The sequence below is a fragment of the Amblyraja radiata genome, chromosome 32 (assembly GCF_010909765.2).
Source record: "Amblyraja radiata isolate CabotCenter1 chromosome 32, sAmbRad1.1.pri, whole genome shotgun sequence".
Taxonomy (NCBI): Eukaryota; Metazoa; Chordata; class Chondrichthyes; order Rajiformes; family Rajidae; genus Amblyraja; species Amblyraja radiata.
This window is the reverse complement of record NC_045987.1, coordinates 28,453,485-28,473,771: the sequence shown is the minus strand read 5'-3', so window position 1 is coordinate 28,473,771 and position 20,287 is coordinate 28,453,485. Positions and strand designations below refer to the sequence as shown.

General features: G+C 44.0%; 1 protein-coding gene across 1 annotated transcript in view; it reads left to right on the top strand.

Annotated features, from left to right (window-relative positions):
• niban2 (niban apoptosis regulator 2) overlaps positions 1–20,287 on the top strand; it is a 187,633-nt gene that overhangs the window by 157,619 nt on the left and 9,727 nt on the right. The window contains exons 11-12 of the mRNA XM_033048769.1: positions 14,011–14,127; positions 18,838–18,945. Of these exons, the coding sequence (XP_032904660.1) occupies positions 14,011–14,127; positions 18,838–18,945 (225 nt within the window). The remainder of the gene's footprint in view (positions 1–14,010; positions 14,128–18,837; positions 18,946–20,287) is intronic.

The window sequence follows — 20,287 nt, the reverse complement described above, 5'->3', positions numbered from 1 at the left end:
CCTGCGCTGCGATTGCACCAAGTTTTGTTCCGATCGGTGGTCTAATGTAAACTTTAGCGAGGTTTAAACATCTGGGTGGGGATGGAGTGAGTGCTTGGGGGGTGAAGGGCAAGAGGCGGACTTGGGGGAGTGAGGAAAGATGGGGGATCAGGGACGTCACAACGGGAACCCGTCAGCCGCGCCTTCACAGCTAGTGGCTATGGGTGAGTGGTGGAATATTGCGTTGGAATTATCGCGAGCGCAGATTGTCTCTTCTCCAGCCAGTTAGCGCCGCGCGGATTAGTCTCTTCCCATGTCACTCCCTTGGACGGTCCGCCCCTTCCTGCGCCATCGCATCTGTACTGGAGCTGAGGAAAGCCGGCGGAGGTTTCCAACCGGACTTTCGCAGGGACCCGAAGCAGCCCCACCCCAAGCAACAGCCCAGCGTCGGAGACCTGACCCAGCCCAGCCCAGCATGGGAGACCCAGTCCAGCCCAGAATCGGAGACCCAGCCCAGCCCGGAGTCAGAGATGTCACCAAACAGAAAGCGGAGACTTCACACCCGCTGTGAGTCCCCATCGCACCTCCAATTCCAGCCACTACCCCTCTGGTCCCCCTCGGTGGCTCCGCCCCCCCCTCTCCCACATGGCTCTTCCCCGTATCTTCTCCGAACTCACTCCTCTCCCCCCGCACAACCCCCCTTGTCCCTACACAACCCTTCCCCCACTCCCACACCCCTCCCCCCACAACCCCCCCCACATGCACACACCCCCCTACCCACACACCCCCCCCCCTACCCACACACCCCCCCCCAACACACACATACATCCCTCCCACGCACACCCTCCCCCACACACCGCCCTCCACATCCCTCCTGCCCCATTCCACACCTCTCCCACCCACATACTTAGATTTCCAGCAAGTGTGCTTTTTTGTTAATTCCATAATATACTTGAATATTTTGAGATGTGGGAGGGGTGTTGGGTCTCTTGAAGAACACTAAGATGGATACAAGTAACAAGTAACAAGTAGCCTTTATTGTCATTCAAACCTTGCGGTCTGAACGAAATGTTGTTGCCTTGCAGTCCTACATATAGTAAAAATGACAAAACACACAATAAACACAAATTAACATCCACCACAGTGAGTTCAACAGGCACCTCCTCACTGTGGTGGAAGGCAAAAGTCTTAAGTCTTTGTCTCATCCCTTCTTATTCGCCAGGGCCCGATGGGATTTATTGAGAGAAGCCAGAGAGGAGATAGTTGTTGCCTTGATGAAGATTTTTTTAATCCTGTCTAGCCACAGGTGAGCACCTGGAGGACTGGACAGTACGCAATGTGATTCCTTTGTTTAAGAAGGGAAGTGTGGATAATCCAGGAAATTACGTTAGTAAGTGGCGGACAACTTATTGGAGAGAAATCTTAGGCATATGATTTACTTGCATTGGGAAGAGAATGGGCTAATTAAGAAGTCGTCATAGTTTTTCCCAGGCCATGTCATGTCATTCAAACTTAATTTGATTTTTTTAGGAGGTGACGAAGGTGAATGATGATGAGGATTTTAAACTGATCCAGAAGATTAAAATGCTAATTATAACTCCATAATGATTTGGTAGTTTGGATTCGGACAGAGAAACGGAGGGTAGTGGTGGATGGCTGTTATTCTGGCTGGGGGTCTCTAACCAATGGTGTTCCACAGGGATCAGTGCTGGAACCTCTACTGTTTGTGATCTCTATAAAGGACTTGAACAAAAATGGTCTGAAGAAGTGGGTCTTGACCCAAAACGGCGCCTATTTCCTTCGCTCCATAGATGCTGCTTCACCCGCTGAGTTTATCCAGCATTTTTGTCTACCTTTGATTTTCCAGCATCTGCAGTTCCTTCATGAACAAAAATGCTAATAGGTTGGTTGATCAGACGATAATTGGTGGAGTTGCGGACAGTGATAAAAGGCTGTCAATGGGTACCGCAGGATATAGATATAGAAATGGACATTGGCGTGTAATCTGGGAAAGTGTGCGGTGTTGCACTTCAGGAGGTGAAATGTAAGGGATAAGTATATAGTTAATGCCAGGATCCTTAATAGTATTAGTATGGAGAGGGATCTTGGGCTCCATAGCTGCCTGAAAATAGCAACATAAGATAAAATGGTAAGGCATACGGCATTGTCGTCTTCATTGCTTGGAGCATTGAGTATAAGAGTCAAGAAATCATGTTCCATCTTTATGAAAGTTTAGTTCTGCCGCATTTGGAATATTGTGTGCCGTTTTAGTTGCACACAATTGGTTGTCCCATTACTGGAAAGATGTGGAGGCTTTGGAAAGGGTGTAGAGGAGATTTACAAGGATGCTGTCTGGATTTGAGGGTGTTCGTTATAAGAAGAAGTTGGACAAACATGGATTGTTTCCTCTGGAGCGTCGGAATTCGAGGGGAGACCTGGGAGAAGCGTATAGAAAAAAAATATGAGAGGCTTAGATAGAGAAGACAGTCAGAATTGTTTTTCCCAGGGTGGTAATGTCAAAGACTAGAGTGCATTCCTTTAAGATGAGGGCAAGATTTAAAGGAGACTAGACCAAGTGCAGTGCTCCCACAACACAATATTCCAGCACTCACCCGTTCCCCCAACGCAACCCGCTTGGCTTTTTTTGAAACATTAATCATGAATAACCCGGGAATGGGAGGGAGGGGGGGGGTGGCTCTCGGCAGCTTGAGAGCCCATTGTGATTGGTGCACTGGAGGGGGAGGGAGGTGAGGGATTCAGCAAGCGGGGCCGAGCCGGGGTTAGCGAGCGGGGCAGAGAAAGTGAATAAAAGCCTGGTTAATCTTCTTTTTAAAAGCGCGAGGTGTTCTAAAATAAATGTTATCTTTAAAGATGACGAAAATGAAGCAGTCAGAATCAAGCGTTGCAGAAGTCGATGTTAAGTCGACCTCAAGCAGTGTAAAAGTGACGGTTGCGGAGCTGCTGTTTTTTAAATGAGGCCTTCCCCCTGACATCACTGGAAGGTGGTGGAATATTGTGTTTAATTCTACCATTGGGGGGGGGGGGGGGTGTGGTGACATCACTGGAAGCTGGTGTTTTAAAAGGTGGTTTTGGCTATCCATTGTGATATCATCATTTGAAGCTGCTGGAAAAACGCTGTTTGCCTTTTTTAATTTCAGTGATTAAGAACTTCAGAAATATAGGTGGGAATGCGACGGGAAGATGTTTATCGTCACCACGGGGAATTATGTGAGTAGGGTGTGTGAAAATGGGAAGGCTGTGGCCTAGCGTTAGGAAGAAGATAGGAATTAACCAGATTGACGGCCACACACGCACACAAACAAGACAAAGACTTTTAGTTCTACAGAGATAGAGTGGTGGGTGTCTGGAACACGGTGCCAGGGGTGGGAATAAAGAAGTGGTGCTTAAGAGGTTTTCAGATAACTATGTGAATATGCAGGGCATGGGGACATTTAGATCAACAGCAGGCGGAAGGGATTTGTTTAATTTAGCATCATGAATAGCAGTAGTGGTGATGAAAGGGCCACTTTCTATATGATATTGTTCTCTAGTTGTGAAGAGTTGTGAATTTGTGAAATTCCCTGCCACAAGTCACTGGATAGATTTAAGAGAGTTAGATAGAGCTCCAGGGGCTAGTGGAATCAAGAGATATGGTAAGAAAGCAGACACGGGTTATTGATTAGAGACGATCAGCCATGATCACAATGAATGGCGGTGCTGGCTCGAAGGGCCGAATGGCCTCCTCCTGCACCTTTTTTCTATGTTTCTATGGGAATAGCCATTCAGGACTGAGATAAGAAGTCTCATGTAGAGAGTAGTGAATCTTTGGAATTCTCTGCCTGAAAGAAATGGAGGCCCCACTGCTAAATTAATCAAGACACAGCTTTTTGTATATTAAGGGCATTGAAGAGATGCACTGTCACTGAGGTAAAGGATCAGGCGTGATCTTTTTGAATTGTGTAGAAGGCTGAAGCTCAAAATGGCTTACTCATCAGAGTGTGGTCATACAACATGGAAGCAGGACCTTTGGTCCAACTCTTCCATGCTGAAAAGATGCCCCATATAAGCTAGTCCCACTTGCCTCCATTTAGTTTTGTTTAGATATACAGCATGGAGACAGGCCTTTGGCCCACCGAGTCCACGCCAATCACTCATACACTAGTTCCTATGTTTTCCCAATTTTGTATCCTACACACTATAGGCAATTTACCAACAGCACCCATAGTCAGGATCATACCCGGGTCTCTGGTGCTGTAAGGCAGCAAATCTGCCACCATGCCACCCATTTGGTCCCTATTCCTCGAAACCTTTCCCATCCATGTACCTATCCAGGAGTCTTTTAAATGTTGTTACTGTACCTGCCTCACCTACCTCACATGGCAGCTCAGTCCATATACCAACCAAAGGATATACCTTTGGAAAGGAGATGAGGATGAATTCTGTTAGCCAGAGGGTGGTAAATGTGTGGAATTCATTACCACAGATGGCTGTGGAAGCCAGGTCTTTGGGTATTTTTAAAGCATAGGTGTAGGATAGAGCTCACTCACGGGGATCGCTGATCGGCGCGGACCCGGTGGGCCGAAGGGTCTGTTTCCGCGCTGTATCTGTAAACGAAACTAAACTTCAGAATTCATTATGCTACTACCATCAACAGTTGTATCATCTATGAAGATAAGTGAGCGAGTACCTTCAGCAGCCATACATGCGCAGGCCATAACACCCCCAGCACCGTGTTTCACAGATGAGGTGGTATGCTTTGGATCTTGGGCAGTTCCTTCTCTCCTCTATGCTTTGCTCTGGCCATCACTCTGATACAAGTTAATCTTCTTCTCATCTGTCCACAAGACTTTTTCCAGAACTGTGGTTGCTCTTTTAAGTACTTCTTGGCAAATTGTAACCTGGCCATCCTATTTTTGCGGCTAATCGGTGGTTTGCATCTTGCAGTGTAGCCTCTGTATTTCTATTCATGAGTTCTGTTCTGTTCACTGTTCAAGTCTTCTGCGGACAGTGGCCATTGACAAATCCACACCTGCCTCCTGAAGAGTGTTTCTGATCTGTTGGACAGGTGTTTGGGGATTTTTCTTTATTATAGAAATAATTATTCTGTCATCAGCTGTGGAGGTCTTCCTTGGCCTGCCAGTCCCTTTGCGATTAGTAAGCTCACCAGTGCTCTCTTTCTTAATGATGTTCCAAACAGTTGATTTCTCTAACAGTTTTATTCTTGTTCCTCAGTCTCATAATGGCTTCTTTGACTTTAATTGGCTCAACTTTGGTCTTCGTGTTGATAAACAGCAATAAAAGTTTCCAAAGGTGATGGAAAGACTAGGTGCTGAGAGCTCTCTTATACCTGCATTAAGGAGGCAATTAAACACACCTGAGCAATTACAAACACCTGTGAAACCATGTGTCCCAAACATTATGGTGCCCTGAAATGGGGGGACTATGTATAAACACAGCTGTAATTTCTACATGATGAAACCAAAATGCATAAAAATACCCTTTAACAGAATCTGACAATGTGCATTTTAGCCACAAATAAATAAATGATGGGTCTTTGTCCGAAACATTATGGAGGGCACTGTACTTATGAACCATGTTCTGAGTAAAAAAAGTTGCCCCTCAGGTTTTGAATAAATCTTTCCCCTCTCATCTTAAATCTATGTGCTCTCTTTTTTATTCCTCTACACTGGGTAAAATACTGGACTCACCCTATCAATTGCCTCGTGGATTTATACACCTCGATAAGATTACCCCTAAACCCTCCTTAAAGGGGTTAATAAAGTCCATTAAAGTAATTATATGTTTTCAATGTTCACCATTTGATGGCTTGCAGCCTACTACTTTTTTGATCATCTTTTTAAAGTTGAACAGCTCTAGGCCATAACTGAAACCTCTGATGTTAGTTGCTAGATGAATGCTGGTGTTGTTCATCAAAGTACATGGCAGTTATTCACAAAGCATAATTTGTATTCTGCATTTCCCTCCTCTCTGGAGAATGCTGACTGTGGTCAATGTTTGGGGGGGGTGGGGGGGTGCATGTTTGTTGGTGCTTTTGGGGAGTGTTTAAACTAAAGTGGCAAGGGGATAGTAACCTAATTCATGGAGCTGAAACAAAGGGTCACAAAAGATAGGAAGGGTAAAAGAAACCATTCAAGTCAGAGAAATCAGGGGCATAAACAAACAGACTATAGCTTAACATAATACTAAGGGGACGAAGAAAGTGAAAAAGATAAACCTGTGTTGTAATGCGTGGGAAATTGCAATAATTCATCAAGCAACAGGATGTAAAGGGCTACGACATACAATAATACTCCAAATAGTCAGATAGCAGATTATCAGAAATTCCCGTGGTTCGATATAGTAGGGCAGTGGTAGAATTGCTGCCTTACAGCGTCAGAGACCTGGGTTCTATCCTAACCACGGTTGCTATCTGTACGAAGTTGATAGAGTGGACAGAGTGGTGAATCTTTGGAATTCTTTGCCACAGAAGGTAGTTGAAGCCAGTTCATTGGCTATATTTAAGAGGGAGTTAGATGTGGCCCTTGTGGCTAAAGGGATCAGGGGGTATGGAGAGAAGGCAGGTACAGGATACTGAGTTGGATGATCAGCCATGATCATATTGAATGGCGGTGCAGGCTTGAAGGGCCGAATGGCCTACTCCTGCACCTATTTTCTATGTTTCTATGTCCATGATACATTCTCCCTGTGACTGCGTGTGTTTTATCCGGATGCTCCAGTTTCCTTCCATGCTCCAAAGTCATACAGGTTTGTAGGTTAATTGGCTTTGGTAAAATTGTCCCTCGTGTTAGTGTAAGGGGTGATCAATGGTCAGTGCGGACTTGGTGGGCTGAAGGACCTGTTTCCACGCTGTATCTGTGAAGTCTAAAGAAGAAAGAATTGAGGCATATGCACAGGTGCTGTATTTTAAAATGTACTGTTGATTACCTGGAGCTTCCTGCACACTCCATCCGCTCAGCAACACTCCAGATCCTGCACTCAACTAAACTCTAATTTGTTGGCTGCATGTCCTTGAAACTTACCTGGTTCAGTTTCCCACGTTCTCTTCAAACTTGAGCCTTGTTACCTGTGCTCTATTTTACTGTAACATTTAAAGAAAATGTGAATTAAATATTTTACAGAGCATAATTGGAATGATAAAATCTGCTACCCTGATCCTACCAAAGCCCCAAACATACTGTATTAAAGGATTTTAAGTGCAGTTGGACGACAGGGGGATGTCTGCGGATGCCTTGTGGATAAGAACTGAACATTCAGGGCATTCAGTATTTAGGAAGGGCGGGCAAGGAAGGAGAAGGATACCGATTAACGAGATTTATTTATTAGTGAGGAAGGATATTAGTTCAGATGATGTGGAATCTGAATGGGTAGAGCTAAGAAATGCCAAGGGCCAGGAAACACTTAAAGGAGTTATATACAGACACCAAGGCAGTAGTGGTGAAGACAGGGATAACATTCAACAGGAAATTAGAAGCATGTGCAAATGTAATTACGGGTATCATTATTCTACACATAAATTGGGCTAACCAGTGGAGAAACATACCTGCAGCATATATAGGTTGGACATCCGGTGGCGCTGTTGCTAGCTGCCTCCGCCTTCAGTCCGGTATCTTTTTGTTTTTTTGTTGTGTTTGAAGTGCGTTTTTTGTGGGGTTTTTTAAAGTCTTTATGTGGGGGAAGAGGGTAGGGTAAGGGAGATACCGTCCTTCAGTCGCTTCCTGGAGAGGATGCGACTATTATTCGAGTCGCGTCCTCCCCCCCCCCCCCCCCACGCGGCATACCTACTGGATTGGCGTGGCCATTCCTGCCGGGATCGACCAGAGCTCCAGCAGCAGCGGCGGCGCAGCGTTGGATACATCGCGGGGCGGGCGATGCCTTACCGGGGATCGCCGTTTGGAGCCCCGGAGTGCTGGGCCTGCTGCACCGACATCGCGGAGCTGTGGTTCGCGGAGCTCCCAACGTGGGCGGCGCTGATCAACATCGCAGAGTCCTGCGACTCCGCCCGGCTCGGCCTGTGGACTTCGGGAGCCGCGGACTCCGGTGGGAGGTGGCTGATCTGGAGGTCCGGGCCGCTGAGGATGTTCTCCGTCGGGGTTCCATCGTTCCCGGCGAGAGGGCCTGAGCATCAGGATGCCCGTGGCGGCGACTGCGGGTGCTCGGGAGGCCCCGACCACGGGTGAACATCTGGGAAGATTGGTAGGGAGGGTGGCTGGACTATGGTACCTTCCTCAACTTTGGTGCCGCTGTGGGGTTATGTTGTGTCATGGACTTCTGTGTTTGTGCTTTTTTTTTTAAACATATGTTTTTATTTATTTATTATTTATTTTTATGTTACTTGACTGTAAGGAAAATCCATTTTGTTGTCTCTGATGAGATAATGACAATAAATTGAATTTAAAAAAATGTTTTAAAATAAAAATATAGGGGATGTTTTTCTTGTCCTGCAATTTGAATTTAGGAAGTCAGCAGCAGATTAAAAAGCTAGGTTGAATTTGTGGATTACATCCAGTGTTAAGTGCTGCAGTAACATAGAATAAAACGGCACACGGACAAGCCCTTTGCCCCACAATGTCTGTGCCAAACATGATGACAGGTCCAACCCTTATCTGCCTGCACATCATCCATATCTCTTCATTCCCTCCATATCATATAACCATATAACAATTACAGCACGAAAACAGGCCATCTCTGCCCTTCTAGTCCGTGCCGAACACGTATTCTCCCCTAGTCCCATCTACCTGCACTCAGACCATAACCCTCCATTCCTTTCCCGTCCATATAACTATCCAATTTATTTTTAAATGATAAAATCGAACCTGCCTCCACCACCTTCACTGGAAGCTCATTCCACACAGCTACCACTCTCTGAGTAAAGAAGTTCCCCCTCATGTTACCCCTAAACTTCTGTCCCTTAATTCTCAAATCATGTCCTCTTGTTTGAATCTTCCCTACTCTCAGTGGGAAAAGCTTATCCACGGCAACTCTGTCTATCCCTCTCATCATTTTAAAGACCTCTATCAAGTCCCCCCCTTAACCTTCTGCGCTCCAAAGAATAAAGACCTAACTTGTTCAACCTTTCTCTGTAACTTAGTTGCTGAAACCCAGGCAACATTCTAGTAAATCTCCTCTGTACTCTCTCTATTTTGTTGACATCCTTCCTATAATTAGGCGACCAAAATTGTACACCATACTCCAGAATTGGCCTCACCTATGCCTTGTACAATTTTAACATTACATCCCAACTTCTATACTCAATGCTCTGATTTATAAAGGCCAGCACACCAAAAGCTTTCTTTACCACCCTATCTACATGAGATTCCACCTTCAGGGAACTGTGCAGTTATTCCCAGATCCCTCTGTTCAACTGCATTCTTCAATTCCCTACCATTTACCATGTACGTCCTATTTTGATTTGTCCTGCCAAGATGTAACAACCTCACACTTATCAGCATTAAACTCCATCTGCCATCTTTCAGCCCACTCTTCCAACTGGCATAAATCTCTCTGTAGACTTTGAAAATCTACTTCATTATCCACAACACCACTTATCTTAGTATCATCTGCATACTTACTAATCCAATTTACCACACCATCATTCAGATCATTGATGTACATGCCAAACAACAGTGGACCCAACACAGATCCCTGTGGCACCCCACTAGTCACTGGCCTCCAACTTGACAAACAGCCATCCACCATTACTCTCTGGCATCTCCCATTCAGCCACTGTTGAATCCATCTTGCTACTCCACCATTAATACCCAACAATTGAACCTTCTTAACCAACCTTCCATGAGGAACCTTGTCAAAGGCCTTACTGAAGTCCATATATACAACATCCACTGCTTTACCCTCATCAATTTCCCAAGTAACCTCTTTAAAAAATTCAAGAAGATTTGTTGACAGTTCCTAGTCAGACCCTGTTTATCCAGATGCTTATATATATTATCTCTAAGTATCCTTTCCATTAATTTGCCCACCACTGACGTCAAACTAACAGGTCTATAATTGCTAGGTTTACTCTTAGAACCCTTTTTAAACAATGGAACAACATGCGCAGTACGCCAATCCTCCGGCACTATTCCCGTTTCTAATGACATTTGAAATATTTCTGTCATAGCCCCTGCTATTTCTACACTAACTTCCCTCAATGTCCTAGGGAATATCCTGTCCGGACCTGGAGACTTATCCACTTTTATATTTTTCAAAAGTGTCAGTACTTCCTCTTCTTTGAATCTCATAGTTTCCATAGCTACTCTACTTGTTTCCCTTACCTCACATAATTCAATATCCTTCTCCTTGATGAATACCGAAGAAAAGAAATTGTTCAATATTTTCCCCCATCTCTTTTGGCTCTGCAGATAGCTGTCCACTCTGACTCTCTAATGGACCAATTTTATCCCTCGTTATCCTTTTGCTATTAATATAGCTGTAGAAACCCTTTGGATTTACTTTCACCTTACTTGCCAAAGCAACCTCATATCTTCTTTTAGCTTTTCTAATTTCTTTCTTAAGATTCTTTTTACATTCTTTATACTCCTCAAGCACCTCATTTACTCCATGCTGCCTATAATTATTGTAGATCTCTCTCTTTTTCCGAACCAAGTGTCCAATTTCCCTTGAAAACCATGGCTCTTTCCAATTTTTACTATTTCCTTTCAACCGAACAGGGACATAAAGATTCTGTACTCTTAAAATTTCACCTTTAAATGTCCTCCATTTCTCTTCCACATCTTTCCCATAAAACAAAATGTCCCAATTCACTCCTTTTAAATCCTTTCGCATCTCCTCAAAGTTAGCCTGGCTCCAATCAAAAATCTCAACCCTAGGTCCAGTTCTGAACCTCTCCATAATTATATTGAAACTAATGGTATTGTGATCACTGGACCCGAACTGTTCCCCAACGCATACCTCTGCCACCTGACCCGTCTCATTTCCTAACAGGAGGTCCAGCACCGCCCCTTCTCTAGTAGGTACCTCTATGAATTGCTGCAAAAAACTATCCTGCACACATTTTACAAACTCCAAACCATCCAGCCCATTTACAGAATGTGTTTCCCAGTCTATGTGTGGAAAATTGAAATCTCCCACAATCACTACCTTGTGCTTACTACTAATATCTGCGATCTCCTTACATATTTGCTCTTCCAATTGTGGCTCCCCATTTGGCGGTCTATAATACACCCCTATAAGTGTTGCTACCCCATTCCCATTTCTCAGTTCCACCCAAATAGCCTCCCTAGACGAGCCCTCTAATCTATCCTGCCAAAGCACTGCTGTAATATCTCCCTGATAAGCAATGCAACACCTCCACCTCTTGCCCCTCCAATTCTATCACTCCTGAAGCAACGAAATCCTAGAATATTTAGTTTCCAATCACAGCCCTCCTGCAACCATGTTTCACTGATCGCCACAACATCATACTTCCAGGTGTCAATCCAGGCTCTAAATTCATCCACCTTTCTTACAATGCTCCTAGCATTAAAATATACACATTTAAGAAACCCACCCTCTCTTATTCTCTGTTTATTGTCTTTTTCTTCTTTCTCCCCTACATTTTGGGTCAGAGTGCTACCCTTCTCTGCCTCCTGCCTCACACACTGACTGCTAGCTTTCCCTATTTGAGTCCCTCCCCCCAACCGTTCTAGTTTAAAGTCTCCCCAGTAGCCTTTGCAAATCTCCCCGCCAGGATATTGGTCCCCCTCGAGTTCAAGTGCAACCCGTCCTTTCTGTACAGGTCGCACCTTCCCCAAAAGAGGTCCCAATGATCCAGAAACTTGAATCCATACCCACTGCACCAGTCCCTCAGCCACGCATTTAACCTCCACCTCGCTCCATTCCTACTCTCACTGTCGCGTGGCACAGGCAGTAACCCTGAGATTGTTACCTTTGCAGTCCTTCTCCTTAACTCTCTACCTAACTCCCTAAATTCTCCTTTCAGTACCACTTCTCTTTTTCTACCTATGTCGTTGGTACCTATATGTACCACAACCTCAGGCTCCCCTCCCTCCCATTTCAGGATATCCATGTGCTTATTCAAAGGTCTCTTAAATGTCACTATCTGCCTCCACCACCACCCTCAGCAGCACATTCCAGTTAATCAGTTAAACTGAGAGAATGAAGCAGCTGGGCTTGTACACTCTGGAGTTTAGAAGGATGAGAGGGGATCTTATTGAAACATATAAGATTGTTAAGGGTTTGGACACGCCGGTGTTGGGGGAATCCAGAACCAGGGGCCACAGTTTAAGAATAAGGAGTAAGCCATTTAGAACGGAGACGAGGAAACACTTTTTCTCACAGAGAGTTGTGAGTGTGTGGAATTCTCTGCCTCAGAGGGCGGTGGAGGCAGGTTCTCTGGATGCTCTCAAGAGAGAGCTGGATAGGGCTCTTAAAGATAGCGGAGTCAGGGGATATGGGGAAAAGACAGGAACGGGGTACTGATTGGGGATGATCAGCCATGATCACATTGAAAGGCGGTGCTGGCTCGAAGGGCTGAATGACCTACTCTGCACCTATTGTCTATTATCACTACCTTCTGTAAAAAAAAATACTTCCCGGCACATCTCCTGTAGACTTTGCTCCTCTCACCTTAAATCTATGTTCTCTCATATTTGACATTTCCATGCTTGGAAATAGGTTCAGACTGCCAGCCCTACCTACCCAAGCCTCTCAGACAGGGCAAGTCAAATGATTATGCGGCTGAAGAGATGGTGCAGGAGGTAGGCTTTAGATTTCTGCATTGACAAGACTGTTTCGAGGGAAGAAATAACTGCTATAAGATGAACCGTTTGTACCTGAAAATAAACCAATCCAGTATTCTTGTGTGGTGAACGGTGTGGAAGTGGGGAATGGTGGGAGAGCAGTAATTAATTAAGCTAATTAGAAAAAGTAACAGCGCCCTCTTGTGCTCAGGGGCGCCGTACGGTGGCAGCTCCGCCAGCAGTCTGTTCGTTTTTACATCTTTTTAAAAAAATTTGTGTTTGTTAAAAGTTTGTTTTAATGTTCTCTGGTTTGTCTTGCGTGGGGGGAGGGGGAGGGGATCGGGGGAAACTTTTTTTCAGGTTCTTACCTTGCCGGAGATGCGATTAATTTTTGCATCGCCTTCTCCGGGCAATCCGCGGCATTCCATCGATGAAGCTGGAGACCTCCTCAGACTGTTGTGAGCCCCACCGCAGGGCGCAGACTTAACATCGGAGCTGTTCCCTTGCCTGGGCCGTAGGTTGCCGACCCCTGCCCTAACCCTAACCCAAACCCTCTTCCACTGAGAGGAAAGTGCCAGTGCCTAACCCTGACCCTAATCCTAACCCTACCTCTACATTTGTATTTATCATTTTTATTTCACAGTTCACAACATCACAACTTTACAAAGATAAATCAGTTGTAAAACAAAATTATCAGCAAGTGATTAGCATTACCTTTATTCTTTCGAAACCTTGCTATTGTTATGATGTTATTAGGAGGCAGCCATGATCCCAGAGGGCTCGCTGCCTAGCTAATTGGCATCCGACTCAATGTCAAACATGCTTTGATTGGACAATTACTACTCAGAAAATTGGAGGTTTTTCTCATATTTTTATAAATATGTGCAGGTTTTGTTCTTGATGGGTTTCAGGTTTGATTTCTATAATATTTTTACACAATATGTTATAAATACAGGTAGATACTTGATTTGGGTCACAAAACGAAACGAAAAAGCATCTCGGCCCACGATCTAAAGTTGATAACTAGCTTTCTTTATCTTAATGAAAAAGGTTTATACAATCTCTACAAGCATCTCCAGTGCAACTTTAAATTGGCTTTCTTGTTATTTTAAGGATTATTGTCTTTTAATTATTTCTTCTGTTGCCCCCAATCTCTTGTATAAAATCCCCTAAAATGTTATTTACCCTTTTCTGTGATGTTCAGAGAGTGATTGGGGTCTGAGGCTGGGGGAGAGAGTTTGGCTTTGATTTGTGGTGCGAATGGGAAATACCTAATTTCAGCATTGTTAATGCTATCTTATTCCTCCCTTAGATTTTGGATAACACGGTGTATACATTTGAGCAACTTCTACACCAAAGTCTTGGTAACTCCTCTGAGAAGGGTCAAATATGCCAGACAATCCAACGCATTCAAGAGAGAGTGTTGAAGGTGAGAAAATGTGTCCGTGAGGAGAATGTGAGCATGAGTTCTATCATGCTATTGATGACTCTTCACAGGAAGAATCTTTATTGTAAATAATTGCTGGTATCAGGAGAAATCTTCATAGAAATTAAAAACAATAGGGTAATCAAGGAGAAGGCAGGGCTGCTCAAGGAGAGGGTAGGGAATTTATACCTGCAGTCAGAGGATGTAGCTAAACGAGTACTTTGCATCTATATTCAGACATAGATGGCAGTGAGATTAGTGTGGGGAAGACAATTATGCAATTATGCTATTGGCAGTTTGCGATAATGAAGGTGGTGATGTTGGGGTCTCATCGAGCATTAAGATGGATAAATTCCCCAAGACATTATGGAATCTATCTTAAGTTATTAAGAGAAGCAACAGAGGAGATTGCAGGGGCCATGATGATCTTTGGACCTTCACTTGCTGCAGATGAGGTGACGGAGCACTGGAGAGTAGCCAATGTTGCTCCTTTGCTTAAGATGTGAAGTAGAGATAATGCAGGAAATTATAGACTGGTGAGCCTCATGTCAGTGATGGGGAAGTTATTGGAGAAGATTCCTCGGAGTAGGATTTATTCGCATCTGAAAGAGAACAGGCTAATTAGGCATAGTCAGCATGGCTTTGTCCACGGCAGGTCATGTGTTGCTTGACAATGTTTTGAGGCAAAGTTCATCAATGAGGGTAGGGCAGTGGAAGTTGCGTACTTTGATTTTAGTAAGACATTTGATAGGCTGACCCAGAAGATAAAGACACAGGGTTTCTTTTGTCGTTTGCATTGTGAACTGGCTTATTCATGGAACATAGAAGGTTGTAGTGGAAAGGTGTTATTTTGGCTGGAAGTCTCTGACAAGTGGAGTTCCGCAGGAATCTGTACTTGGTCCTCAGTAGATGTAGATGGGCTGGTTAGTAAGTTTATTGACAACACCAGAATTAGTGGTGTTGCGAACAGTAAGGAAAGTTGTGAAAGTATACAGCAAGATGTAATTAGCTACAGAAATAAACAAAGAAATGGCAAATGGAGTTTAATTCGAGCAAGCGTGAAGTATTGCACTTTGGGAGGTCCAATGTGAGGGGAGAGGGTACAGTTAATGACAAGACCCTTAACAGCGTTGATGTACAGAGGGATCTTGGGGTCCTAGTCCATAGCTTCCTGAAAGTGGCAACACATGTAGATAGAGTAGTAAAGAAGACATTGATGTGCTTGCCTTCATCGGTTGACATCAGGAGGCAGGAAATCATGTTCCAGCTGTATTGCACTTTGCTTGGACTCCATTTGGAGTATTACGAGTGTGAAGTTCTGGTCATCCTATTACAGTAAGAATGTAGAGGCTTTGGAGAGGGTGCAGATGTTTAACAGAATGCTGCCTGGGCTAGAGGGTATTACCTATAAACACCTCACACGTATCTGAATTAAAGTTGATTTGAAATTCATCAGCCCGTTACGGTGCTGATCAAGATCATGCTGACATTCTTGATAACCTTCTTCTCTGTCTACCTGTCGAGTGTCATGTGTAAACTTACTGAACATGCCTTGTACATTCTCATCCAAATTATTGAAGCAGATGACCAACAGCAGTGGTTGAGCCTCACTGACTCCTGAGGCAAACCATTAGTTACCAGTCTGAAAAACAACCTTCCTCAATCATCCTGTACTTCCTACCATTAAGCCAAATTTATATCCAATTGAATGGAGGGACCAGAAACTGCTGTGGTGGAATATATTCAGCAAAACACAAAGTGCTGGATCAGGTCAGTGGCTCAGGCAGCATCTGTGGAGGAAATTGACAAACAGAATTTTGGGCCGAGACCATTCGATCCCATGCAATCAAACCTTTCAGAGCAACCTCCCAAGTAGAAACTGATGAAAGACCTTGCTGAAGTCCATGTAGACTACGTCTACCACTCTGGCTTATTTGATCTTCTTGGACATGACTGAACACACAAAGTCAAGCTGACTATACCTAATCAACCCGAGATGCTGCCTGACCCGTTGAATTACTTCAGCATTTTGTGTCTCTCTTAGGTGTAAACCAGCATCTGCAGTTCCTTCCTGCACACCAAATCAGTCCTTGTCCTTGTAAATACATGCATATCTTGTCCCTTGGATCTTTGGTAATTTACCTTCCACAGATGTTCAGCGTACTACGTTGTTTATAATTCCCAGGTTATTCTTTGCAACAGCTCTTATATAAAGGCACAACATTTAACACACTCCAGTCTACATGCTGTAGCTTTACAGGCACATTAGATACAACATAAATAAAATCAATATAGCATCTGCTGTTCCTTGTACCCACGTATGCAATCTCTCCTGATAATTCTACCCCTCATAATTTTGTGCCCTACTCAGTTCTCCACATCCATCTGCAGTCTTGTCCACTCCAAAGAATACAAACCTGGCCTGTCCAGTCTGTCCTTGTAACCGAGACACTTTCCTCGCCCCTCACTTTGTGCCAGCACAATCTTGGTGTCTTGTGCAAGGAACCAAATGAAAAGAAGTAGTTTAAGGAAAGCAAATGGCATTTTGATGTCAAGAGGGGTAGAGTTTAAAAATAGGGATTTCTTCCTGTAGCTGAACAGGATTTTATTAAGACAAAATAAACCGCAGATACTGGAATCTTGAATTAAACAATAAAGTACTGGAGGATGTCAGCAGGTCCTGTTGAGTTCACCTGGTACTTTGTGGACTGGCCTTCTGATTTCCTTATGTGGGTATGAATTAACTTCACAGATGAAGTAGAAAAATGTTTCATTAGATCGATTCATCAGAGGAAAGAAAGAGAGGGAGGGGGGGGAGGGAGGTTATGAGAGATTACCTAAAATTGGAGAATTCAATGTTCATACTTCATGTATGTTCATACATAAGCTACCCAAGCAGAATATGAGATGCTGTTTCTCCAGTTTGCTTGTGGCCTCAATCTGGCAATGGAGGAGGTCTAGGACAGAAAAGTCAGTGTGGGAATGGGAAGGGGAGTTGAAATGGTTAGCAACTGGAAGATCCAGTAGGCCTTGGTGCAGGTGCAAGTGTCCAAGAAAGTGGTCACTAAGAATACGTTTGGTCTTGCCCATGTACAGGAGGCCACATTGAGAACACTGGATGCAGTAGATGAGGTTAGAGGAGTCACCTGGAAGCACTACTGGGTCCCCTTGAATTCTCCAATGTTAGGTAACATAACACCCCCACTCCTATTCCCCCTCCTCCTTTTCCTTCCCTGAGTCACACCTAGACTCCCACCTATTTCTCCCCTCCAAACCCCATCCCCCCACCCTTCCAATTTTCTCTCTGGCTTTACAAACCCCAACTCTTCCAACCTGTCTCACACCTTTCTTCCTTTCTTATCTTTGGCCTTTGTTCCAGCAAGCTGCTCCCCCCCACCCCTATCCTGTGTCAACCTATTACCTGCCACACCGTTTCTGCCTCCACCCTTTTCCAGCTTTCTTCTCTCCCTACAATCAGTCTGCAGCAAAAATCCTATTGGATCTTTGCTCTGCAGTAGGGCCCCGACCCGAAACATCATCTATCCATGTTCTTCAGGAATGCTGCCTGATCTGCTGTGTTACTCCACCACTTTGTGGCCCTTTGTGAATGAACCAGCATCTGTAATTCTTTGTTTCTACCTGTACAACAATCTATTAAATGCACATGCATCTACTTCAACCACCAGCCCTGGCAGCACGTTCTATGAACTTACCATCCTCTGCCTTAAAAAAAAATCACTCCGCACATTTCTTTAAATTTTGCTCCTCTCACTTTAAAGCTAGTATTTGATTTTTTCATCCTGAGAAAAGATTCTGACTGTCTACCCTGTCAGTGTCTCTCATAATTGTATATACTACTATCAAGTCACCTTGCAATCTCTGGCATTCCAAAAAACCCAATGCAAGTCTGTTCAACCTCTATGTGTAGCTAATAATCCCCAATCCAGGCATCATTCTGGTAAACCTCCACTAAATACTTTCCAAAGCCTCCTATCCTTCCTGTAATGGGGTGGTCATAACTGAACACAATACTCCAAATGCAGCCTAACCTGATCCCTATAAAGTTGCATCATGTTTTCCTGACTCTTATACTCAATGCCCCAACATATGAAAGTAAGCATACCATATCTCTAATTGTCTAATCTAATTGTGTTGCCATTCAATTTTCTGAAAATTGTCATTGTAATTTTTGAAAATTAAATTGTTTCCTCTTTTCCCTCATTCTAATGAAGAGTCCTGGACCTGAAACATTAACTGTTTTTCTCTCCCTACAGATGCTGACTGATCTTTGCGAATACAGTATTTTCTAATTTTATATCAGAATTATAGCATCTGTAATTACATAGAAACATAGAAAATAGGTGCAGGAGTAGGCCATTCGGCCCTTCGAGCCTGCACCGCCATTCAATATGATCATGGCTGATCATCCAACTCAGTATTCTGTACCTGCCTTCTCTCCATACCCCCTGATCCCTTTAGCCACAAGGGCCATATCTAACTCCCAACTAACATCTAACTAATTATTTCATTTCTTTTGTTCGTCTGGCTTTCTTTTCTTTTTGTTACATTTTTGATGGTCAGGGTAAATTGATAACGATAAAAAACATACCGTATTCAAGATGTCAACTGAAGTTCTGTAATTTTATATTACATATTTGCAATCTTGGATGTCTTGATAAAATCTTCACTGACGAAATGCATTGTTTTTCCTAGAAATATGACTACGACAGCAGTACTGTCAGAAAAAAGTTTTTCCGAGAAGCATTGCTCCAGATCACAATTCCATACCTGCTGAAGAACCTCTCTGCATCTGTTAACACGGTGAGGCCCTTAACTGCACTAAAGTGGTGTATGATGTCTCTCTCACAGTGAAGTGTATATTTGGAACAGAGGAGCCTGAGGAAATTTTTTAACTCGGAAGGCATTATTTTGCATTACGTATGCTTATTTGTCATATGCACCAGATATGAATCGGAATAATGAAATTCTTTCTCAAAGTCATACAACATGGAAACAGACCCTTTACCCAACTCAAACAACCAGGATGCCCGTCTAAGCTAGTACCACTAGCGTGCAGTAGGTCCATATCCCTCTAAATCTCTCTATCCATGTACCTGTCCAAATAACTTTAAAAGTTGTGATTGTGCCAGTGGCAATCATTTCTGGCAGCACGTTCCATAAATGTACCACTCTGTGTGGAAAAAGTTGCCCTCCATGTTTCTACAATTTTTTTTCCGTTCACCTTATGTCTTCTAATTCGTAATCCCCTAACTCGGGGCAATGGATGAGTGTGCTCACTTTACCTATCCCTGCAATTATCTATCCGGTGGCACAGCAGTAGAGTTGCTGCCTTATAGCCCCAGCTGTCTGTATGGAGTTTATACATGTTCCCCGGGACCGGCATGGGTTTTCTCCAGGATAACTTATCCAGCTGATCCTGTTCCTGTTGGAATTGTTAATATCCTTCTGCAAATGTTACCTATCTGCGTGTCATTTGCAAACTTGCTGAACATGCCGCGTGCCTGCTTATCCAAATCATTGCTTCATTTTGGGAAGTCAAACCAGCACAGGACTGACACCATGCAGGGCCTGGGGAATGTTGTGGAGCAGAGGGATGTAGGAGTGCAAGTCTAACGGTCCTTGACAGTGGTGCCACAGGTGGTCAAGATGTCTTTTGGTACATTGGCCTTCATCAGTCAGGGTGTTGAGTATTCAAGTTGCGATGTTATGTTACAGTCAACTTTTGAAAAAAGGGTAGCCGAGTGGCACAGCAGTAAAGTTGCTGCCTTACCGCACAAGAGACTTTCGATCCTGACTCTGCATGTCTGTATGGATACTGTCTGTATGGAGTTAGTACGTTTGCATTGTGACTGCGTGGATTTTCTCTGGGTGCTCTGGTTTACTCCCACTCTCCAAATTTATACAGGTTTGTAGGCTAATTGGCTTTAAATCGTCCCTAGTGTGTAGGATAGTGTACAGTCTGATTGCTGGTCATAGAGTAATACAGTGGGGAAACAGGCCCTTCAGTCCAACGCCCACACTGGCCAACAAGTCCCAGCTATACTGGTCCCACCTGCCTGCGCTTGGTCCATATCCATCCAAACCAGTCCTATCCATGTACCTGTGTAACTGTTTCTTAAACAATGGGATAATCCCAGCCCCG